This window comes from Anopheles merus, chromosome 2R (genome assembly GCF_017562075.2).
Source record: "Anopheles merus strain MAF chromosome 2R, AmerM5.1, whole genome shotgun sequence".
NCBI classification, from domain to species: domain Eukaryota; kingdom Metazoa; phylum Arthropoda; class Insecta; order Diptera; family Culicidae; genus Anopheles; species Anopheles merus.
The window spans coordinates 34,400,929-34,424,288 of NC_054082.1; the positions used below are offsets into that span (position 1 = coordinate 34,400,929).

General features: G+C 47.0%; 1 protein-coding gene across 6 annotated transcripts in view; it reads right to left on the reverse strand.

Moving 5' to 3' along the window:
- Positions 1-23,360, reverse strand: part of LOC121588550 (ras-related protein Rap1) — a 30,785-nt gene that overhangs the window by 2,883 nt on the left and 4,542 nt on the right. For 5 of the 6 annotated variants that reach the window (XM_041906619.1, XM_041906616.1, XM_041906622.1 and 2 more), the window contains exons 2-5: positions 19,782-20,140; positions 517-624; positions 287-415; positions 34-186 (exon numbers count right to left, since the gene is read on the reverse strand). In XM_041906619.1, coding sequence (XP_041762553.1) covers positions 34-186; positions 287-415; positions 517-624; positions 19,782-19,856 — 465 coding nt within the window. In that variant the 5' untranslated portion in view covers positions 19,857-20,140. Of the gene's footprint in view, positions 1-33; positions 187-286; positions 416-516; positions 625-19,781; positions 20,141-22,154; positions 22,231-23,360 lie in introns of those variants that run through there. The other variant, XM_041906621.1, reaches the window with a different exon arrangement.

The following is a 23,360-nucleotide window of genomic DNA, read 5'->3' on the forward strand; positions in this document are numbered from 1 at the left end:
CCCGTACAACCACCGTGAGCAGCGGCTACTTACGTCGTTAACATTAATTTTGGCTTTGGCAGACGTTTCCATGAATGCACAATTGAACTGCGCGGCTAGACTCCTGCCCAAATCTTTGCCCACAACTCGCTCGTCCTCGAGATCGCATTTGTTGCCGACCAGCACCATTGGAACGTCATCGGTGTCCTTATGGGGTGAGAAGGAAGAAAGGAGCAGATCCGAACGATTAAAGTGATGATGAAGATGGAAGCATGTTTTAGTTGCTTTTTCAACGCCGCCCTTTTACCTTCACCCTCAAAATTTGCTCTCGAAGGTCCTGCAGATCGTTGAAGGTCGACTGTGCAGTGATGGAATATACTAGCACGAATCCTTGGCCATTTTTCATGTACAGGTCTCGCATGGCGGTGAATTGTTCCTGTTGGAAAGAAGATTGGCAAAGCGCGTAGGGAGGAGGAGAGCAGATTAATATTAATGTTCCATTCTAATGGAACGTTTTCGTTTCGCTTCCAAACTCACTGTGCCGGCCGTGTCCAAAATTTCCAACATGCATTGCTGACCGTCCACCTCGACCTGTTTCCGGTAGCTGTCCTCTATCGTTGGGTCGTACTTTTCCACAAATATGCCCTGCAAAAGAAGTGGGAAAAAGACAAAGATTGAAATGGTAGGTAGGGCAACACATTTTCCAAAGATATATTTCAATTCAACGATGACACCCCGATGTTTAAAAGAAAATCAGTTGAAGAGAAATCAAAGTCCCATTTGATGCTTCCGTGTGATGGGGAGTAGCTGTTGCTAGAAGGACACCATCTTCCGGTTGCAATACATTAGGGCTTTGGAGGCAGCATCTCGCCCACGTGCTATCGAATCGTGTGTAATACATCGGCGATGTGTTGGAGGTACTTGAATAGAAAATACCCACGCATTGAGCATGCCAAAGCCAAACCGGCTTGGGAGCAAATGAGAAGAATGCCAGGATTTATAACGGAAGCCTTTAATAGATGCCACCGACGTGCGTCTTGGCAATATAGCGTCCATGAACCTCACAGCAAGTAGGAGAGAGGGGATTTAATGCCTATTCTCTCATGGAATGTGATGTAAATGTAAATAAGAACAGATTTTTCTTGTGCACGCAACCAAAGCCCGAAAGAGTCGGCTCTATTCCAAACAAATTAATTAATAGAAAATTAATTAATAATGGGGATGCGGAATTCCCGGATGCGTGTAACAAGACACACAAACAACATCCGAAAAGCAATTTATCGGACTGCATATGCATGAGAAAGATACGACGACGTGTTCAAATGCGGAAAGCCTTTCCTTGACAAATAACGACTCGGTGTTTGACGAAGATCTAATGGTACTGGTACCTGAAAGCCAACTGAACATCTTGGAATCCTTTTGCAAACCACACAGCCCACATCATCTGTGCACTAAAGCGTATGTGTAGTGCCGGGATGAAAAAGGTACGTAAGAACGCACCTACATAAACTTCACTTGTTGCCGCCACGGCACGTGGTTTTTTGGGAGGTCGTTTGGAGCAAGGGGAGATGATAGATGGCATAAGGGTTTCAGCAGAATGACAAGAAAAATTGGGACATCTCACCTCACTAAAGGAGCTCGTTAATTGAAGACGACTAGAATTTTCGAACTTGCAAAAAAGGGGAACATAAACTCTTTTGCTCGATCCGTTGAATCAACGGTACAAATAAGCATTCTACCTGATGGATTTCAATACATTCAATCAACCAATCACTTATTTACTCCCTTCTATAAGAAACTCTTACCTCTTTCGGGGTTTGCTCTACTGTACGGTATATTGCCGCCACCGAAAGTGGTACCTAAAGCAGCCGGAGCGCGCACGACAGTCTACTATCGACTTTTCCTCATTATCGGTTGGATTGTGCTGTGCGCCACCATCATCCACCAATGCCATTCTGCAAATCGTGGAAAACCGTGAAGGAGGCGGTGAAGGAGCAGTAAGGCCCAATTATCTACCCCGGGCCAATTACATTAAGAATTTATTTCCTCAACCAACCACAGCATAGATAACCCTCTCGTTCTCGCGGAGCGATTTCCTTACTTTTTTATGCTTTCCCATTTCGCTTCCTACCTCAATCAAATCACGATATATCTTTTCTTCCGTTTGGAAGGAAATCGAAATGTCTATCCTCGGCTTCGGTTCACATTCACTGCCCTGGGTTCATTACTATCAAAAATCGTTGCCATGTGAGTTGTTGGATGGATCCTGGACATGCCTGCCTTTGGGGAAGAGGGACAAAAAAGAGCCTAACAAGAGTCACATGGAGTACATTTCCCGGCGAAGATTTCATTGGCTTGCCAGCATTCTGATAGGGAAACCTTCTTAAAAAAGAGCAGTTGCAGTCTACGCTGCCCCGCCGCTTTGGTTTTCTTAGGCCTTCCGCACCCAGTCAGTTAGGGCACTACTACTGCGCCCTGATGTGTGTGTGTGTGTGTGAGGGGGGGGGGGGAGGCTTATCTATGCTTTTAGGCCCGATTAGACCGCTCCGCAGGACATGGGGTGGAAACGACGACCTACCGAGAGACACGCACACACTCGCCAAAGCTGCTCTGACATCTTGTCGTGTGCGTCTTATCAGTTACACAGGAAGAGAGAGAGAAGCAATACGCGGAGGAGGGAGGAGAGGAAGGAACAGCAGCAACAACAAAAAAGCCCTCAAAGTTCATCATTTCGTTTTGTTTATGTGTGTGTGTGTGTGGGTTTGTCGGTTCGTCGTATCATCGCCGTTGACGGCCGGCGAAGCGAATCGATTGCAGTACGTTGATAACGAAACGCAACACCACGCGCGCTTTTTTAGCTCGTATTATTTTTTATCAGCACAACAACCACCACCACCCCGCACCCCAACAGCCATCCTCCAGCGGTTGCCCTTTGCTTCCGTCCCCTTTGGAAAGCCCTTTTGTTTGGCAGATGCTAGGCGATGGAATATTTTTAACTTTATAAGTGGAACGTCACCACTTTCGCCGCCTATTTACACAATCGAACTTCGGGAGGTTTTGATTCGATTAATAAATTGGCACGTGACGCATTGGCTATTTATGGAATTGGAAATGTCGTTCACTAAATTACATCTTTCATTCTCATCAATGTGATTTCACTGGAAAACATTCCATTCCATAGCCAGCGGATTTTCTCAAAATACATAACAAAATCGTGGAAATTTGCCCCAAAAATGTTTGTACTCGTCTTTATAGGCAGCAATTGTGTTTCACAATGTTGATACACCTAATCAACCCCACTAGAGATGGAAATATAAAACTCGTCTCGTAACATCAGAATTCCTTCACCTTCCTTCACTACTATTTAAAAGAAATAACCATGAATTTCTGCATTATTTTCGCCAGTTACATCCCTTTCCCGTTAAAGCCGAAGAGGCAGTCAGAAACATGCCGTACCGATCCCGGTCCTTCACACATTCCTCCATATCACATTGCTGGCATTCACTACACACTTGCACACCACTACTCCCCCTGCGTTGGGCCAGTTGAGCGAGCAGCAGTTTGTGAGGTGAATGTGGGGCTTTAAAAATCCCTCCACCACACAAAAGGAGGCGATACACTGCTACTGTACAGCCTCCTGCTCACGTCTCGTCCGGCGTCCCGGTTCCCAGCGGACGGCCACCACTGGGGGTAAACAACATCGCATCACATATCCACCCATCTGCGATGAATGAATAAATAATGGAAAATAGATTAAATTTATCGTATCCATCGGTACACACGCGCAGGCACCATCGGTGGTGTCAAGTGGTTGGGCATTAAGGGCGCAGAGAGACCCAAAAACGAAGGGGTGGGTGTGACAGGGCAGTGTCTCTAGGTACATGCGCTGCTACCGGTATGGATGGGGCCCTGGCTATTGCATCATGCTTCTTTTCTCACTCGCTTCACTCACTTTCTGTTTCCCCTTTGCGCCATCATCTAGATCCGGACGAGAAGTAGCATTCCACGGGCATTCCACGGGGCCCTATTTCTTCGCGCGCGCTCCCTTTTATCAACAACACACACACACACACACACGTATCGGAACATCGCTATCGGAGGTTAGGTTATTGACTGCAACGCGTCTTTTGATGGTCTTGCACACGAAAGGGCACAACCATCAGGGCAGACCGCCGAGGACCGAGGCGCCCGGGATTTAGACTACGCTACACGCTACATACGACTAACTACTTGTGTGTGTATGTGTGTGAATGTGGGGCCACAGGAAGCAGGGCATTAATGGTTAGAATCAATTTGTCTGTATAATAGAGCGAGCGGTTTGCCCTAGTTCCGGCGGCCGATGATGGTGGTACTCGATCGAGCGCGGGGCGTAGTAGTAGCCGCCGCGCGTGTCTTTCCAAACCGAATCCGAAACATAAGCCAGACCCTCGAGCTAGGTGTGTGTGTTTGAAGAATATTTACTTAAAATCCCTCCCCGGGTCGGCCCATTACATTGAACTCTACTCTATCTGGGCGGTGAAATCACATTGAAACACGCATCAACCCACCACCACCCCACAGGGTCGGCGAAGAAGACACTCTTCTTCCCAGCCAACCGAAGAGAAACCGATCGGGTCGTCGAATATTTCGTTTACTTAAGCTATTAAATAGCCGTTGCATTTGGTAGGCGCAACTAAAAGTGCCCAGAAGGGGAAGGGGAGTAGGGGGGGGGGTGAGGGGGGAGCGATTCAATCATGCACATCACACTGGTGTGTTTGTTGTAAACATGCGCATATGCAACAGGAAGAGATCACACCATTTGTCTTGGGGCGGTGGAACGCAATGCATCAGGTACGAGAGAAGGGAGCAACAAACTGTGTGTGTTTCAAATGCTCGCTTTTACAAGTCATTAACCAAACCCGAGAGGCATTTTTAATGAACTGCCCCGCGGCCCTGTTTAGTATCCAAACAGTCCATACATTTCGGCATGGCTGCGCGAGTGAAGTGAGTGCATAAACCAAGCCGACGATTAACTTCCAAAACAATGTTGTTAGTCGGCCAATGCAATGCAGTGTGCCTGCTGCTTTAACAAACAAACATTAGGTGACTTTTCTCAGACAAACTACTAGGACAGAGAGATACGATATTAAAATGCTTTGTAGTGGCAGATTCACTCTACAGGCATGTTGGTACACCTGGAGGAAATACCTCCACATTCGCGTTAAAGTAGATACGATTTCCACATCCAAAATTAGTTACACATGGTTTAAGCAGGCGAACCGAGAAGGAGGAATCTTGCTGTGCCCTATGAGGCAACCGGATGGGAGTAAGCGCACTGTGAAAGATGGCAGACGCCTGTGGCAGTGCGCGCTCGTATGCGTGTATGCGTGTTGAGTGATGATTAAACATTACCTCAAAGCCAAATTCGAACGCCACCAGAACGAGCGAACGCAAAACCCCGCCGACTTGCAAATCTTGTGTGCATGAAAGGGGCAACCGTCAGGCGATTAATTAATTCATTGCACTACCCAATAATGATCCAAATGCAGAGTAGCAGCAGCAGCAGCAGTACAAACACAACAACGAACGAATGAAGAGGCCGCCGCTGCCGCCACCATGCGGCAGATGAACGGCCGATGAAGTTCGTTATGATGAAAAAAGAAAACTTTCCCCACTACTTTGAAACTATACTTGTTTGGCCCCCATTGGAACGGTTTGTGCAAACCAAGAAGTGCGCTTGAAGCTCGCAAAAATCAATACCAATTTGTAGTACACAACACCATCGCCGAGCGTGTTTGCTTTCCCTTTCTAAATCGGAAGGAGCAGACCAACAACAGACACACACAAACACAAAAAGAAGAACAACTTAAAAACACAAAACATAAAAAGACCCCGTTAAATTAAGTGAGCATGTAAACTGGGGGGATGAGGCGGAGCATTGAACAGCGTTACACCGGTGTAATAGGCTTTTGCAAAATGGGATCGATGAACGAATGTGAACCCCCCGATGGATTGGCGGCTGAAATTGAATTCCAAAGTAGGAAAGAGAGAGAGAGAGAGAGAGAGAGAGAGAGAGAGAGAGAGAGAGAGAGAGAGAAAAAACGATGATACACGAGAGTGGGCACGTCCTGTTTTCCCCGAGTTTTCCCCCACCCAACCGAACGGACTCACGAAAATGGTGTTTCGTAATCAAGGTTTGAAATTGCATTACAACGCAAAAAAAGGATGCAATCAGCGACACGGTGACTAACTGATTGCTAAGGAATGTTGCTGATGATCCTGAGAGTCATGAACTCCGGGAAGGGGCGTGGCCACATACCACCACCAACACATCACGCCGGCACCGGGGAAAAGAAGCAGCAGAGAATTCACATACACCAGTGATTCATTTATATGCCTCCTGCCTTCTTTTTGCACCAACCAACCCGATTGTACTAGCTGCTGTCGGAGAGCTTGGCGGTGCTGAAGACCTGGCGCAGAAGCGCAGAATAAATCGTGCATGCGAGCCAATTAGGCAGGATCGTATAGAAGAGGGAACCGTCACGATTCAATCATAAGTTAAAGAGTGAGAGAGATAGTGTGTCATTGGATTTAAGGATTAGATATTGAAGTTTGTCAGTTGATGTTGAGTTTGTTGAGGACTAGATACATCGTCTGTCTATCTTTGAATGAATTTATTAACTCTAAACAAGTGTTTGAAAAGGCACATTAGACCATCCAATATATTCCCGATGGGTAAACATTACTAAACTCGACCTGCAGCAATGCAGTCCCAACAAGTTATTCGTTTATTGCAGTTTTCGGTACGTTGTTGATTCACCTGCTTTCCTCCGTGTTGGTGTTGGTTCTATTCTAACGCCGTGGCCTGAAACTAACTCAATCTCTCACTTGTTCGGTGTGGGATGTGATACACATTCCACTCACGCAAAAAGTAGCCAGGCCAGTGTGCAGTAGATGTGGGACACATACACCTCGGTAACACACCTACATTGCACAATCAAACAAACCTTTGCGTTGTGCTGCGCTGTTTCTCGTCCACGCCATGTGTAACCGGCAGGAAGTTACCGCAATTGGTCGTAAATCCCTGCTCGTACCTCACAGTTTTAGGGAGGGTAAGAAGGGATTTGGCGGGTTACCGTACAAACAACTATTCGAAAGTTTATTCGGAAAAATATGAACAGATAATCGGGCAAAGTTGTCAAAAAAAAAATAAATAAAAAAAATAAACAAAAACCCGCAGCTCAACAATATACATAGTTTTGGGGAATGGATTAACAAAACATGTCTTATTTCCCCCTGTCTGAGTGCCTTTTGAGTACGGAGTTTTTGCTGCTAAGCTAATCCATTACACACAGTCCAAAAGTCGGTAAGCAAAACGAAGCCTCAACTTCTACAATCCTCTATATTCCGAGCAGAATCCATCATTCAAATTCGATCAACAAACGCTGGTCCTATAAAACGCTAAAATTGTTGTTGATGTTGATGTGCACCCACCTCTGTGCTCTGATCTGGATGATTACCTTGACAAGATGCGTCAGTTGTAGGACGAAACCTGCTAACCTACAGAGAGCCTTCGAGCGGCACACTTGTATGCGTGTGTGTGTGTACGTAGGTTTAATCTCCATCAGCTTACAGACAGCAACGGAAACGAACCTTTGGCTCTTCCCTGTTTAAACAACTAACCTATTCACAGGCCAGCTCTCCTCCACCCAAACCACTATTTGCCTCTTCACCGACGGTTCGCTTCTCTTTCTGAACTGGTTGGCCTGTAGTTGCCGTGTGTGGTTAGGCAAGCGTGAACGTTAAATTAAGTAGTTTTGTTTAGATTCACAATTTCGATCACACACACACACAGTGACACATGGTGTCCATGGTTGGCCAGCATCGGCTCCATAGATCCCGCGCTGCTTCGTCAGCTTATTGTCATCATTCTCCAATTGACGCAAGCCTTTTTTTCCAAACACGGCGCACTCACTCACACACACACACACACACACACACACACACACACACACACACACATGGCACGTAGATGTGTGCTGAATCTCGTCCCGGGGATTGCAAAGTAAATATTCATTGGATCAGTTTTCTCTACACCCCTGACCCACCCATTCCCTCCCCCCCTCCCTTTTATGCACCAACAGGAGAAGGTCCAAAACACAGCCGAACCGAAACCACCGGCGGCATTAGCATTCTGCACATTTAACTTCTTCCCTTCTTCCTCTCCTTACCACCCCTTATACTCGATGGGAAGCGCCGCCTGAAGCCAGGTACACACGGCGGCGCTACGGTTTCCATCAAATTGATATTCAAATGCGCCTACGACTTCCTGTGTCTTTACTAGAGGCAGCCCCCCCCCCCCCCTCCTCGATGCAGATAACCCACCTCCCTGTGTGTGTGTGCGTTGTCTGCTGTGCGCTGTTGTGTGGAGCGAGCGCCCGAACCGAACAAAAAGCCGAAATTGTATGTGCGTGTGTGTGTGTGTGCGTTGGCGAAATGTTTCGCCCATTTCAAGGGGAGTTGGGTGGGTGTATTTTATGCTAACTAGCAAAGCATGGCTTCACCATGCCCCCCTTCTCCTTCTCTTCGGGTCCACGGAATGTGGGGCGCGGTTGTAGGTTTGAATGACAAAATCATTAAATCGGTTGCTACGCTACACCAAAACTCGCCCCACTTCCATCCTCTCTTGGTAGGTGCGAAAGCGGGGGAGCGGGGATTGCATTTAATCGAGTTGACTGATGCCGCCGCCGCTGCTGCTGCTGCTTCACCTGCTGCAAGTGATCGGATCGATTATGATAAAATAATGACGATGTAAAACAGCATTCTGGCGTGGCACACGCTTGGGCTTGGCTGTCGCTATGGCGATGATGATAAGGGCAATCGATAGGGCTGTAAAGGACATGTAGTAACGGGGGTTTAAACACTCCCACCACACACTCAGTTGCTCCATACGCAGATAAAGTAATCGTTGGCTTTAATCATGAAAAGTATGGGCATTTCTCCATGTTGCAGCGTATTATCGCTCTCTCTCTCTTTCTCTCTCGAGTAGTTTGATCTCGGTTTGCTTCCCCCTTCCCTTGCTTGTAACAACAGACAAACAAAACTTTCTAACATCAATACATGGTGCGCAAAAAAAAGGTCAAAGCGAATGCAGTACACCATCGGCGCGCAACATATGGTTGGGTAATGGATCAGCCAAAATCAGCTGACGTCTGAGCTGACGTTCACGACGACACGAGGAGGACGAACGGGGTGGGGATTGTTGGGTGAGAGCAATATTGGTTTGAAGCGAGAGAAGAAAAAAAAAAGAAAAACCTCACAAAAATCGCAGAACAACTGGACAAACCGGCAGAATAAAAAAATCAATCACAACCAAATGTACGTACACGGTCTTCTTCCCACGTATGTGCGAGCCGCGCGCACATGACCAAATACCCACGGACGAGCATATGATGTTGATACGGTGCGCAAGCACATACACACACACACACGTTCATCTCCTCCCACGCCATCGTGGAGTAGGTGGGTGGGCGGTTTGCCAGCAGACAGTGATTGTACGCCGGTTACAATACGTGACGCCAACTCGGGGCGGACAAGATAAAGCAAATATCACTGTTACCCCTGGTATGGGCAGGGGGGGGACAGGACTGCTGCAAAGGAAAACAGTCGCCACAACACACACACACGCTTGATAAGCGTAGCATAGAGCAAATTGTGCTAATAAATCCCAGCCAGCAAACGTTTACACTGTATAGGTACACGAAGAATTCGGTAACTTTCCTAGCATATGATCCGATTTTAGGTACGTGTGAGGGAGAGCTTGTTTTCGGAAAATTTAAATTAAACAAACTGTTCAAAGGTCATAGGGCACCAGGTATTGTCGCTCCCTCCCCAGAAGCATTCACGGTCTAAGTCCAGCTCTTTAAGAGGTAAACTAACAGAAGAAGTTTCCTTAAAATCGTTAGGTTCTTGGAAGACTTTGCCGGCGCTAATGTTGCCCAAAGTTTAGCTGGAATCTCTTCTAAGAATTTCCCTCCCCCTTCTGAACTCACCATCTCATATCTGGCTTCATTGATTTTGTGTCTGTAGTGTAACAAATCTCCACAGTTTGCTCGCTGCTAGCATTCCAGGAATAAGAAACATCGCCGCCTGTTTCTTCAAGTCTTTTACAACCAAATGTACCCGTCTGACGGCTGTGAGCTGCTGCTGCATCGCCTACTTCATAAACTTCACATCACCCAGCAAAAGCCAACCTTAGAATCAGCAGTTAAACAGGAACGACCACCAAAAAGTTCGATTACTCAAAGAACGATGCATCATCTTCTGGTTTTATATCACGCCCGCTGCCAGGATATTTTGTTGAAGGCATAATAAACATTCTGCCAGGCACAAGCTTTGACCACACAACAACGGATGACCAAGAGAACCCCCGCAATGCACTGCTCATCCGGTTCGTTCTCACGGGTGACACACAGCGGGCAAAGCGCGCCTTTGCCCAGCGATCGCTTGGTCGTTTGTTCGCTCATGCGAGATGCCACCGGGGTGACCTACATCTATCCATTACGGCATCCCCCACAAACACACATACACCACACAGCTCCACACTGTTAAACATAGCTCACACTTGGAACCATTCCCCGGTGATGGCATGAGGCCGCCCTTGCCTATGAGATGAGGGGTGGAGGAAAAAGAAAACGGTGACAAACCGTCGTCCTGTGTGCTCGTTACTTCGATGCCGCAGGACATTGCTTTGTATGTTTGTGGGTGTGTGTGTGTGTGTGTTTCCCTCTTCTTTCTCTCTGCCTAACTGCAGCATCCGTGACAGGAGCTCATAGCTCGTAGTAAATGCTTTCCCTTTTACCGCACTCACCAAGAACCAAGAGAGGTGGGACAAGTTCGCTCAACTTTTTCCCGTCCGTGACCAACAGTATTCGACATGGCAACACAACACGGAGGCAGGCCAGCAGCTGCTGCTGCTACTAGACGCGCGCCCGGGTTGTTTGCTACCGTCCCTCTCCCGGGAAGACACGTCCGCGCATATGTGTGTTGCTGTAATGTGTACCGCCTCAGCGCCTGCAGTTGTTGGCGCAACCGACACAAAACAGAAGCAAGCTGCCCCGCTGATGAGCAATTACCGTGTGGGGCGGCTGTCGTGACAGGACCTTCAGCTCCGCGTCCCCGTACGATGGCGACGACGACGATGACAACGACAACCAATAAATCTATCGATTACGATGAAGCCAACCATATGCCGCAGAGTGAGTTTTCTCACCCCACCCTCACATTCTCTGCACTCTTTTGCGACTGTCTGGTCCGAGGATGGGGCTCCGTTGTCTCTGTCTCTGTCCCACCAAAACTTCCATCACCCTTCGTCGTGTGTGTGCGTGCTTTGCAGAGCAATTGCGTTCGCACGGTAGCAGCCGCCGCACACTATTCGTGAATGGCAGTAGTGCGCCGCGCCTGCAGGGAAGGGTTGTGGCATAGTGTATGTGTGTGTGTGTCCCTTCCACCCCGGATGTATGGCGGATGACGCACCAGAGCAGAATGTTGTGCGTGTAGACGTCACCAGCCTCACATACCTGCTGGTGCAGTGTGCGCGTTACCCTCGCCGTTGATATTGACGACAAATGGAACTGACACGAGCATGCTGAACTGACGTCGCTAAACTGTGGCGCATCTTCCCCACAAGGAGTCTTCCTATCACCGATAGTAAGTTATGATTTGAACCGGATCGCTCCTGTAAGACACCGAAGCAACAACGTAAACCATCATCATCACCGCCAGTCAGCACCAGATAGAGAGAGAGAGAGTCAATCAAAACGCATCGCGTTGAGCGGCCGCCCTCTGGCACCGGCTTTTGGGTTGACTGTAACTGACGACTTGCGCTGCTCATCGCACCGGAACCGGCGACCCACTGGGGCTCGGAAGAAGCGTAGGAGTGGAGTGCGCGCGTGAGGTGGAGCAACAGCAACACGGTGGCCAGCAGGGACGAGATGGGGGTAGCCCAACAAACCATTTGTCGTACCAATACAAATATGTGCTGCTGGTCTGTCCCTCTGGCTGGGAGGATGTTGGTGGTACGGAGAAGCATGCAAACCAGTTGCATGGATGGGAAAGGGGAAGAATAAAGTCATCTCGCGTACAAATACGTCGGGCAGCAGAGAGAGCGTTTGACGGAAACGTTAATGCCCCCCCTCCCGGGGGAGGGCGCGGGCGTCATTCAACCGTTTGGCCTCAATTCCGGCAGATGGTGTGCGGCCGGTCCCTGCTGACGGAGGTAGGACCGAACCGTGCTCGGAAGAATAAACAATAGTTTACCGACGTACGTAACACAAGGTTGGCAAAGGGGGACGGCGACGGCGGCGGCGGCGGCGGCACAAATGTCGAAAAGAAATCGAACGTTTTCGCGGAGAACAAAACTGCTTCACCAGCAGAACACCTAGACTGCTGCGCCGAACGCTCAATGACGAGTGAGGTGTTTTAAATTTAACCCCAATAGTTCAACAGTTGTAATTTGTCGCACAGAGTAATTGAACATTGCACAAACGAGTTTGGATCTTGCCAAATTTTACATCCGCCATCGCAATTAATGTCGCAAAGGATGTTTTTTTGGGTGTAAAAATCCAAAGAAACGGCCATCTAAAAACGGATTTATTCGTGTAAAGACTCGACACCGACTTGGCCCGGATTTGTACGCATGGAGTAAAAGGGTAACGATGATAACAATTGTGTGACAGTCGTCTGTGTCCTTTTACGACTTACGGTCGCGTCTATCCCTTCCAACATCCGTCAAAATCAATGCAAATTTCACACTCCGTCAGCCCACACAAAGCTGCTTGAGGGGCGCCATATACACAGTTGGTGGACCGAAAGGCAGGCACCTGCTGCACCACACACCAGAACACAGAATATCCTTTTAAACGGATCCCGAAAATCCTTTGGCTTTGCATTAAACATCACCCCCTCCCCCCTCCATTCGCTGTGGGGTGCGCGCGAGGAGTACGAGGGCGAGAAAAACGAAGCGTTTGATTTTTTGTGCACACAGCACAAGAACACCTTTTTCAAACGAGATTTCCCCAAATACACCACCACCAACAACCCCCGCCGCAAGCCTGGAGTCTCTCCCGGAAGAGTAAAAATCAACAAACTACGAAATAGAGCACACATTTGTGGGTGTTGCGTTTTGTTAGAGAACGCACACACACCCAGCCGATTCCAAACTCAAAGACCACACACAAAAGCACGCTCCGGAAATGTCGATGATGACGAAAAATACCACAGAGATGACGCAACTAACCTACTACATCCCCAAGCGCCAGAAAAGGACATACGACCACCGCCGACACACCACACCGCGTCACAGACCAAGCAGCAGTTCAATAGCTTTGGTTTCGCTTTCCTTTTTTTCCGCTTTTCGAGCATATTTTTTTGCCTTTTAAATCTTTCTACTAGCACCTACTGCCTACTGGAGCGAACGTGCGAATGTAAGAATGCTGCCCACTTCCGATAGAAGAGTGCAAACGAAACAAGTGTTTTTGTTTTCGTTTCTGGGTTTATTTTTCAAGGGTTTGAGGCGAAAAATCGATGCCGGCATTGCGGTTCAGTTCAATGTGTGTGTATGCCCTGTGATGATAATTTTATAGGTTTTAGGTACAGAGTAAATTACCGGTTAGCCTACCATGGTTCATTTAACTAACAATGATTTATGAGATAAACCAGCTCCATAAGCATCAATAGATAAAACAATCAATTATTTGCTGATGAACCGCGATTCGTTTCCACACAAGAGCACGGGGCAGTATAGCTCATCAAAAAGGGTAATTAATTAGTTTCACTTAGATGAGAGTAGCGCTTCGAATCAACCGTACAATCGCTGTGCGCCATTCATTATCATTCGCAATCAGCAAATACCGCTAAAGGTAAATTGTAAAATATCAACAAATCCATAAATGAAAGAATAAAGGGAAGAGGTTTTTGAACACATTTCACACTGTCGGACGCATTAAACTAATTAAAAGCTTGATCATTATCTTCTCCTTCGGATGATGCTAATGGAATCGCTTCAAAAAAAAAAAAATGAAATCACATTCACAACCCTCAACAAACATACATATATTACATTGACCACAGTTTACCTTTGAAAAGAATTTGAAGGACCACATTAGGTCGATGTTACCACCAAGTTCTTGCAGCTTCCGCACACCCCAAGAGACTCCAAGAGAAGTTTTTCGTGAGTTACCATGTTTTTTTTTCATTCGCTTCACAAATGGACTGAAAAGCTTTGGTGGGTTTTTTCAATGTTTTAAAAGGAGTAGCAAGGAAGTGATGTGCTCTTCCGCTACCGAACAGCGTCCTGTTATGTCGTCCCATTTGGTTTTCCATCACACGTACAACTAACACCGGGGATCCTGCCAGTCACACCAAGTTCCTAGGACTGTGTGCCATCGCTTCCCACACACACAAACACACACTTCCTTCGCTCCCCTGGGATGTTCCCAATTCCCAGGAAAACTGACCCAACCTCCAAACACTGATAATTCTTACTAAAAGCAGCATCCTACCACTTTGTCGACTTCCTTTTTCCGGGTTGTCCTGGTGCTGCGGTTTGCCTCCAGCCTACTTCCTCCGCGGATGGACCGTCCACTGATGCGAGTTGATGTTCAACCTCGCTCGTTTGACCTTTACCTTTGGATTGCAATCGAAAGCAGTCGCGAGAGAACGGAAGAACTGGGATCCATCCATCTCCCACAAGCGGGGGTCGCTTCGTTCGACTGTAAAGCAACTTTTGGAAGGTGAAGGAAAGCTTATTATAAAGCACACCGACGGGGATGTGGGTGTGGTTGCCAATGGCTTTGCTGCGGGCTACAAGATAACAACGCACACACGAATCGATGCAAGTCACGCGTGGATCGATGGGAAACGTGCCCCCCCCCCCCTAAAAAACCGGCCGACACACAATTTTATGCTTCAGTGCAACACACCAAACAAATCGACCCGTCATTGTCGTCGTCGGCGATGCTCTTCTTCCCAGGTAGGCATTATCAGGCAGCTCACGCATGGAGGATCTTAAACGGTAAGTAACACACCCACGTGCTAATGTCAATTGTATGTTTTTTCCCTTTCATTCACACACACACACACACATTTCCATGGAGAGGGGCTCATCGTTCGACTCGTTTGCTTTCCGGCGTAATTTGGCAATTCATTTTCCGCATCTTTCATGTTGTTACACAAGCTGCTTATCACCGAGCGGTCGGGTGGGTGCTGGTTCAGTTGCCGATACTGGGCCCCGCACTGCTTCCAACCACGCAACGCAACCACTTTTCTTTTCCTTTGCAATTTTCTCCACGGTGACCGAAAATTATCATTGCTCGGCACACGCGGCCTTCGTGTTGCTCAGGAGGACAGGCACACACTCACACCCAAGATGAATTTGTATTATAAATAATTCTAATTTCAGATCGCATTACCACACCACCCACACAACCCATACCACCCACACACACATACAGTCGTTCCACTGCCCGGGGCTCGTTTGCTGGTATTGTTGTGTTGCCTGCTCCTAATACCGAAGGACGATGAAACTCGAGCCCGTATGAGACAAGAGCGCACCGAGACAAGCGATGCCCTTTTTCCCCAATTTTACTGCGCTCCATCGACACAACACACCAAAGGGAAAGGGAAGGCGTTCGTCTATTTGCCAAACGACTTCATTTGTTTTCCTAGCTCATGCTTGCTCTTTCGCGCGAACGCGTAGATTCTTTCACGCCATACAACCGTGTAGGAATGGGCCATACCTTCAGTTTAGCACACGACTGCAGAGTATGGCGCAACAGGTCGATCTCCTTTTACACCCCCGTTCGTCGTCTGTCCCCAATCCAGAAGACTATCGCTTTTGCTTCTTTTATTCCTTTTTCGAAGCATCGCATCTCTCTCTTTCTCTCTCTGGGACTCATTTTGACATTAGAGATGTATCTCACGAGGACCATCATCCTCTTTCCGAGAGCCGGATGAGGAGGCGCTTGTGTGCGCTCGTTTCCGTTTGTTCCGGTGCGGCAGCTCTGCTTCCTCCTACGAGCTACCTCAGCTCAGGAATATATCAAAGGACGATGCCATCCCCCATATGCAAAGTTTTCTTCCTCACACACACACACACACGGTTTTTGATCGTTAAAGGGAAGGATGCTGCGGGAAAAACGGAAACGTGGCAAGCGGATTTTGTTTGCTTAATAAACATTGACGGGTGCTAAAGCGTGTATTAATTACGATAACAGTAGCGAGCGGCAGCTAATCGGCGCTAAGAAGAGCTGCTGTCCCCTCCCGCTTGGAGAGTAAATCCCTTTTGCTGTTTGATTTGCGGCTTACAGCGGCTCGTGGTCGTAAGCGAGGCAAGCAGACCAGAAGGAGAGACAGATAAGCTGCAGGTAAATAGTATTATTGAAGGGTAGTAAATTGTTTTCAAAGTGACTTAATTCGAGGACTTTGTTGGGAAGCGATCATTTTTGTTGATCAACTTTGAAAAGAAAGAACAAGAAGAGCAACGAATCAGTAATAGATGTTCTTAATTTCACGAATGCGTGTGTTCACCTTCAAAGAACCTTCCGGCAACTCTCAATACAATTCAATGGAAGCCAATGCGACTGCATAACTGCTTTAGTTCAGTGTTCATTAGCTGCGTCTGATGGCGATGTTTGTCCGTCATAAATATTTGGCGAAGTACACAGACAAATTAGAACAAGCTCTTTCATAAAGCTCGCAAAGCAATGGACGCGTAGTGAGTCATCTGGTGGTAAAGTTTTTTTTTTCTCTCTTTTTGTGTGTGCAAGCAATCGCCTCCAAACAAACGACAATTTCACACTCAAGCGGATCAACACTTTACATTGAGAGTAATAGCGATTTTTTTGTCATTTACCGCTAAAAGCGTGTTATCGTCTTACAGTTCGTGTGCCCAACAGCACGCTGGCGAAGAACGGCTCACCTCTTCTATCGCCTTAACTATTCCCTCCCCAAGTCACCGGAGCGGTGAAGATGACTTGTGTGAAACCGAAACAGTACAACATTAAGTGTGTACGGGAGGTTAGCAGAGGTAGCAGCACAACGACAAGGAAGAGCACACAGTACACAGAGACAAGCGACAGAGTGTCACCAGGAGAGCGGAGGAGCAAAACAAGTGCCCAGGAACTTAACTATTAAGTCGAGTTGCAAATGGATCTTTCCAAACCAGAACACATAATGCGGGCGCGCGGCAGCAGCAGCTGCAGCTTCATAAAGCCACATCGCGTTGACAGACGTGTGCAAAAAAAGCAGGAAAACGGGCGCGAAAGAAAACTCCATCACATCATACAGCACGGCACGGCAACATCACTGAAACGAGAATAGTTAGCAGAACAAAAACACAACGCGAACTTTTCCTTTTTCTCCAAGTTCAGTCATTTTGTGTGTATGTGTGTGTGTGTGTACAATCTTCCCAAGGGATTTTCCACGCTCGCCTTCCATCCGCTAGCTGCAAAGTCAAGGCAAGTTTTGTGTGCACACTGGATGGCACAGGCCACTGGCAGGCGCGGGGGCCGAGGGCTGAAAGATCTGTGTCTTATGAAAGAAATATGGCGTCTTTACATTGCTGCTGCTACACTCACCCTGCCACAACGAGAGGAGGAGGGCGGGAGAGAAGGATTTCACGTCTCTTTGGCCATTGCTTAACAACAATCCTTGCCTGTGTTTGCCCAGTGACAGGCAGCAGTGAATTCGCGTGCACTGAATAATGGTGCTGAAATCACGGAAAAGCAGCCATCATTTCCCACCTCCTTACCCCTCTCCCCTCTCTCCCCCCGCACACTGTGTTGTGCATTATTATGGTGTACTTTCTCGGGCCCGAGCCTCACACTGCTACTACAGTTCTGCAGTCCCTTCGGTCAAAGAGTGCACCCTCTTCCCCCCCCCCCCCACCACCCAAATGTCCTGCCTGTCTTGTCCTTACTCTTTATCTACTGCTGCAACTCTGTGAACTATTTTAAAGAGATGGTAGAAGAGCATTTTCGTTGAATTGGATTACGGCAAAAGAATGTTGATTATTGCTGCTGCTGCTGCTGCTGCTCGTGAGTGTGTTGCGGGTTATTGTCTTTTACTCTTTCTTCTGCAGACATTCAGCGATGCTATGGATGGCCAAATGAAGAAGCCCTTTTTCTTGCAGAATAGTAAATAAACCAAATCAAGTGATCCTTAAAAAGTGTGCCCGCACACAGGGTGGGGCACATCTTTTTTTGCCATCGCGTATTTCCACCTTCACGATATTTACACAAAACACAGCAGTGACATTTTTCATTTGTTCAGCAATTCATTTCGAAATTAAAATTTTGCTGTCAAAAGTTTTGCTCAAACAAACCGGCGAACGATGGTGCGAGCTGAGTTTATTGCCAAATGCAAATAAGTACCGTTCCACGGATTGTTCTGTTCCACCATTTCCCACTGGAACTGGAAATTTTCAACCATTGCTTTTGCTCAAAGTCTCGCCCCTTTTTCCCCTAAATGACGAACATTCATAGCTCGGTAGTTAGTGGCTTAATGTGCGAATGTGAAGAACATACTGCGAGGAAAACATTATCTAAAAAAAAAATGGTAATGCAACCCATGTATTGACGGGTAGCACCGGTTGTCGAGTACATATGGGAGGTTAAACTTTCCTACGTGTTTATCTGTGTGAGTGTTTGTTTAACAATACACTCTCACGCATCCACACAAACAAAGCAGAATGTCACTGGGCTCTCTCTCTCTCTCTCTCTCTCTCTCTCTCTCTCTCCCTGTCTTCAGTGTGGTCGTCCTTGTGCAGGCTCCCCAGCAGGAACCCGGAGAACCTCGCGGAAAGGATTCCACAAGCACACCCCGGGTTTGTCACGTGTATCCTTTTCGACAAACACTGGAAGAATAAGAAGACGCTCATGAAATTAACCACCACAGCTTCCGCCGGTTACACCAGCAATGTAGCAGCAAAAATATGCAAACCTCTCTCCACATCCTTCTCTTCTTCCTTGCACTCGACCGTCTCCCATGTAAGTAGCCCACCAACGCATCCCCGGCATCCACGGCAGCATCGAACAATTTTCCCGGGAGCTTTCCGTGCTACGCTGTACTTTGTTGGCAGCGAATCAAAGTTTTAGCCACTTCCGAAACCCGAGCGTTGGTTGGGTTGTACTCTTCTTTTGCTTCTTCCACTCCTGGGTGTGTTGGTGGATGGTAGCGGAATTTTCTAAATAGCAACACAGAGCAAACTAAACACAGTACACCGCCACCCAAGCAGTAGTGGTTGTGTGGAGTAGCAGAGGTAGTCCAGCACCGGCCGGGAATGCGCGACGGCTTAAATGGTTAGAAGCGACCGGGCGAACCTCATCGAGAGCATTGATCGGTGGTTAGGCACAGCCTTTGGGAGCTTTTAATGAGCCCGATGCTGGCACGTAACCATCAAAGCGGTTTCGCTGTATTCGATGAAGGGACGGAAAGCGATTCTAAAGGGGAGCTAGAGTGGAGTTGAGCAGCTGGATGTAAATATTTTGCAAAACCCCCGTTACTAGGCCCCTGCCACATCCATGCCTTGTGCACTGGAATGATATATAGTCAGCTTCTAATCTACTATTCCTTAGGTCAGTCCCGTAGTATAGTCGGCAAGTCGTACGATCTAGCAAACGTGCTCGTTCTGGCTTCAAATCACATATCGATCAGTCACAGACAACAACTATGGTACTTTTTGTATCTCTTCACAGTGGACAGAACTTGAACGACTTCTCGGTCGTTCGCGCGCGCTGTTGGGGATCATTCAAACGCTCACTTACCTGGACAAACTGCACTGTCAGGGCCGATTTGCCGACACCTCCGCTACCAAGCACGACGATTTTATATTCACGCATTTTGAGCACTGAGAACACACACTGGGGGAGGCGACACTTGGGGCTTTTCTTGCTGTGTCTGCCTGCTTCTACCACACTACACCTGCACGGGTAAGGATTCCGGCGTCAGAGAGGAGGCTGGTTGGTGCTCTAAAATTATAGTCAGCGTGTTTACGACACTTTTGATACCGGCTGATGGTAACCCCGCACGCTTCGTCCTGTTTGCACTGCACTGTCGCTTGGCTACTTTGGCCCTTCTAAAGCTTTTTTGACAGGGAATGTGTGAGATGAATAGTCAACAAGATCTGCAAAAAAGAGAAGAAAGCACATACATTAACGGTCAGATCAAATAATGATGATTACTGGATGGATATGCACGTTTGAGTTTCGCTTTCCGCCTAGAGCACAGGAGGAAGAATGATTAGCGCCCCCAGTAGAGGCTTTTTAAAATGCGAATCCAAAGGTCATAGGGCACACGTGCCACAGTAGAACCGAGCCCGAGCAAGTTAGAACTCAATTCGCAGAAGAGCGTAGAAATATGGACGGACTACACAAAAACAAATGTAATGAGCTAGACGCCCGACGGGGGGAAGAAACGCACGGTCAAAGTGCTCCGTTGGTGGAGAAGAAGATAAAAGAAGCAAAAAACAAAAAAACGATCAGATTTCAGCTTTATCCGAACGAATTTGAGCAACCAAAGCGAATAGAAAGAGAGAGAGTGAGATGGTGTGAAACAATTTTACTGTTTGGCAAACGCCGGTATAAAAAAAACCCAGCCACCTTGCTGTTGCAATGCCCGTAATTCCAAACATTGCCAAAGTTATGCTGTTGTTTTTTTTACTTCTCCGTAAAACATTACCTCACCTGTATCGGTGCGGGCCTTTGCTGGTGGTCGATTTTTGTTTTTATTCAATCAAACCAGCAAAGCCACAGCAGAAGCCAAGTAAGGAAATTTTTATGCAATCGAGAGAAAATTAATTTATCTACATAAAGTTTGCTTCAAGGCAGCCACAGCAAGCCACAGAAGCAACAACAGCAAGTGTGCAGCATATACAATATACAAATTAAAATGTGATTGAAATTGTTTCACAACATTACAACATTATGAAATTCCCCTGAAAAGGTGGGAGTTTTTAGTACACGTTGAGCGACTACGGTGGCCAAAGTAACGTACAAATGGCAAAAAAGCATACATGATTCTATACGGCACAAAAAAGAGCTGCGTGAGGAGTGAGCATTCGTTGAAAACATCCCGTTGATTTGTTCGTACATTACACGCTGGAACGAAATACCCCCCAGAACTCATCATACTAGGACGATCATCACAATGTATAAAAAAGAGCAAATACATGGCATGGCGTTGATGTACCACTACCATGCGATGTGCCCAACAGCAACAAAAAAAACAGAGGAATAGCGATAGAGCAACACCTTCGCCACCGAACCCCAAAAATACACGCGTAAGCTCTCCACTTGACTTTGCGTTACCATCGAATGGGCAAAACATTGCGCGACCCCATCTCTCGCTGCATAGTGCCGAATATAGCAGAACAGTATTAAAGACAGCGCCCGGGTCGTGGTTTCTTTTTTCTTTTGATGACAAAAATGTAAATAAAAACATTACACGATGGTGCACGCTAACCATCGTGCGCAAGGGGTTTAACTTGTGCCACCGGTCCCCAGATATCATAGCAAACAATAGGGAACACCGTGGAAGGAAAAAAAGGCGCATAAACAACTCACAAACAGCACAGGATAAACAAAATATGCGCAAACGTGCGCAGAACAAGCACTGTCGCCGCGGGAGGATAAGAAGAAATTGCCCTTGAAGAGTTCCTCCACTCTTTAGTTGCTCTGTTTTTAGCTAGTTTGTGTGGTGAAGGACAACACATGTAATAATAACGCTGAAAAACTAAAAAATACAGTATCGTTTATGTGTTATTATGATAGCTCCTCCACTACCAGTTTGTAGACGATTGTAGAACTTAAGACCAATCAAGACCAATTGTATTGCAGTATGGAATGGACCTCGACTGATGCGTAAAACTACTGCGGTAGTTACACCAACTAAACACTTAAATAAGGATATAATAATTATAAGCGAAGTCGTTGAAATGGGTCCAAAACCGAGTAACTATCCGGAACCATACAAAATCGAATATTCGGTAAACATTTGTTAATCATCATGATGTTGGTACTGCTGTTCACTGTACAATATGCAAATGAGTCACGAACGGGCAAGCCTCAAATTAACTCACACACACATACCAAACCGACAAACATATCGCACACATTTTTCATCCACATACCGATACTCACCATGTACGTGCATCACATCGACGCAGGTGATTAATTAAAAAAAAGCACGTCAACAAGTGTCTATGCTACAAACCCGTGAAGTCAAAACACTATCTCCCCGGGCTATCCCATGATAGGGTTGAGTTGATAGACGTGCAGCAGTGAGAAAAAGAGAGAGAATGAGTGTGTGAGAGAGAGCGTCAGGGAGAGAAATAGAGAGAGAGACTGAGAGGGGAAGAGAGAGAGAGACAACTGGCGGAAATGTATTTTTTCTTGCGTTGGTCGATCAAATTGACCACCACCGGAAGTTCGTTTGTGGAATCGTTAATCATTCCTAAGCAGCGTCTACGCGGTTACACCTCAGAGAAGGTGTGACACCGATGAAATGTTGGATGTAATGGACACGCAGTAATGCACATAACAAAGGAAGAAAAATGTGTTGTGATGTTAGTTTTAGCGAAATATTCAACAACCAAACAATCCATTTAAAGGCTAAATTCATGCGATTTCATCGGGAAGTCTCAGGCAGGTAGGTACAATCTATCAGCCATATTTTCATTGTCCTTTCTAAGTATTGTTATAGAGAAATTGAGTAATTTGTCCATCTAGCAGTAGCTCATATATAATAGAACGCTCCTGTGCTTTGGCTAATAATTCCGTCAGCAAATAAAACCATCGGGTGCAAGATTTATACACCCATTAATCGACATACATACTATTCCACTCCGCCAATCAATTGGATGGATGAAACATACTTATGTTTCAGCAACAGTAAAAAAGCAATACAAAAACTATAAAAGCTAGTATGACCCTGCATGACACACTAAATCCAATCGCTCTGGCAACAGTCGGTTTTTCTTCTGTCCGTCAGGCCGCAGCACAAGCCACCGCCATCGTACAAAAAAGTTCCCACCATGCTCGAAACGCGGCGGTGCAATATGACCACACCGGGAATGCGATAAAATCGGTCCCCGTCCATGGGCAGCAGCTGCGCGTTGTTTTCACCTGTCATCTCCTGCCCTCCTGCGATTAAAATCCCTCGTGGAGCCCACTCCAACGGTCACAGACAAACAAAAACACACATCATCTCGTATCCGTGTAGCAGCTCTTTCCTGGTTGGCACATGATTTAAACGCTTTTGCCCGTGAGATTGGCGCAATTGTTCCTTCCCGGAACCATGTTACGACCATGCTGTTACACACTTTTGCCCATTATTATGACAAGCAA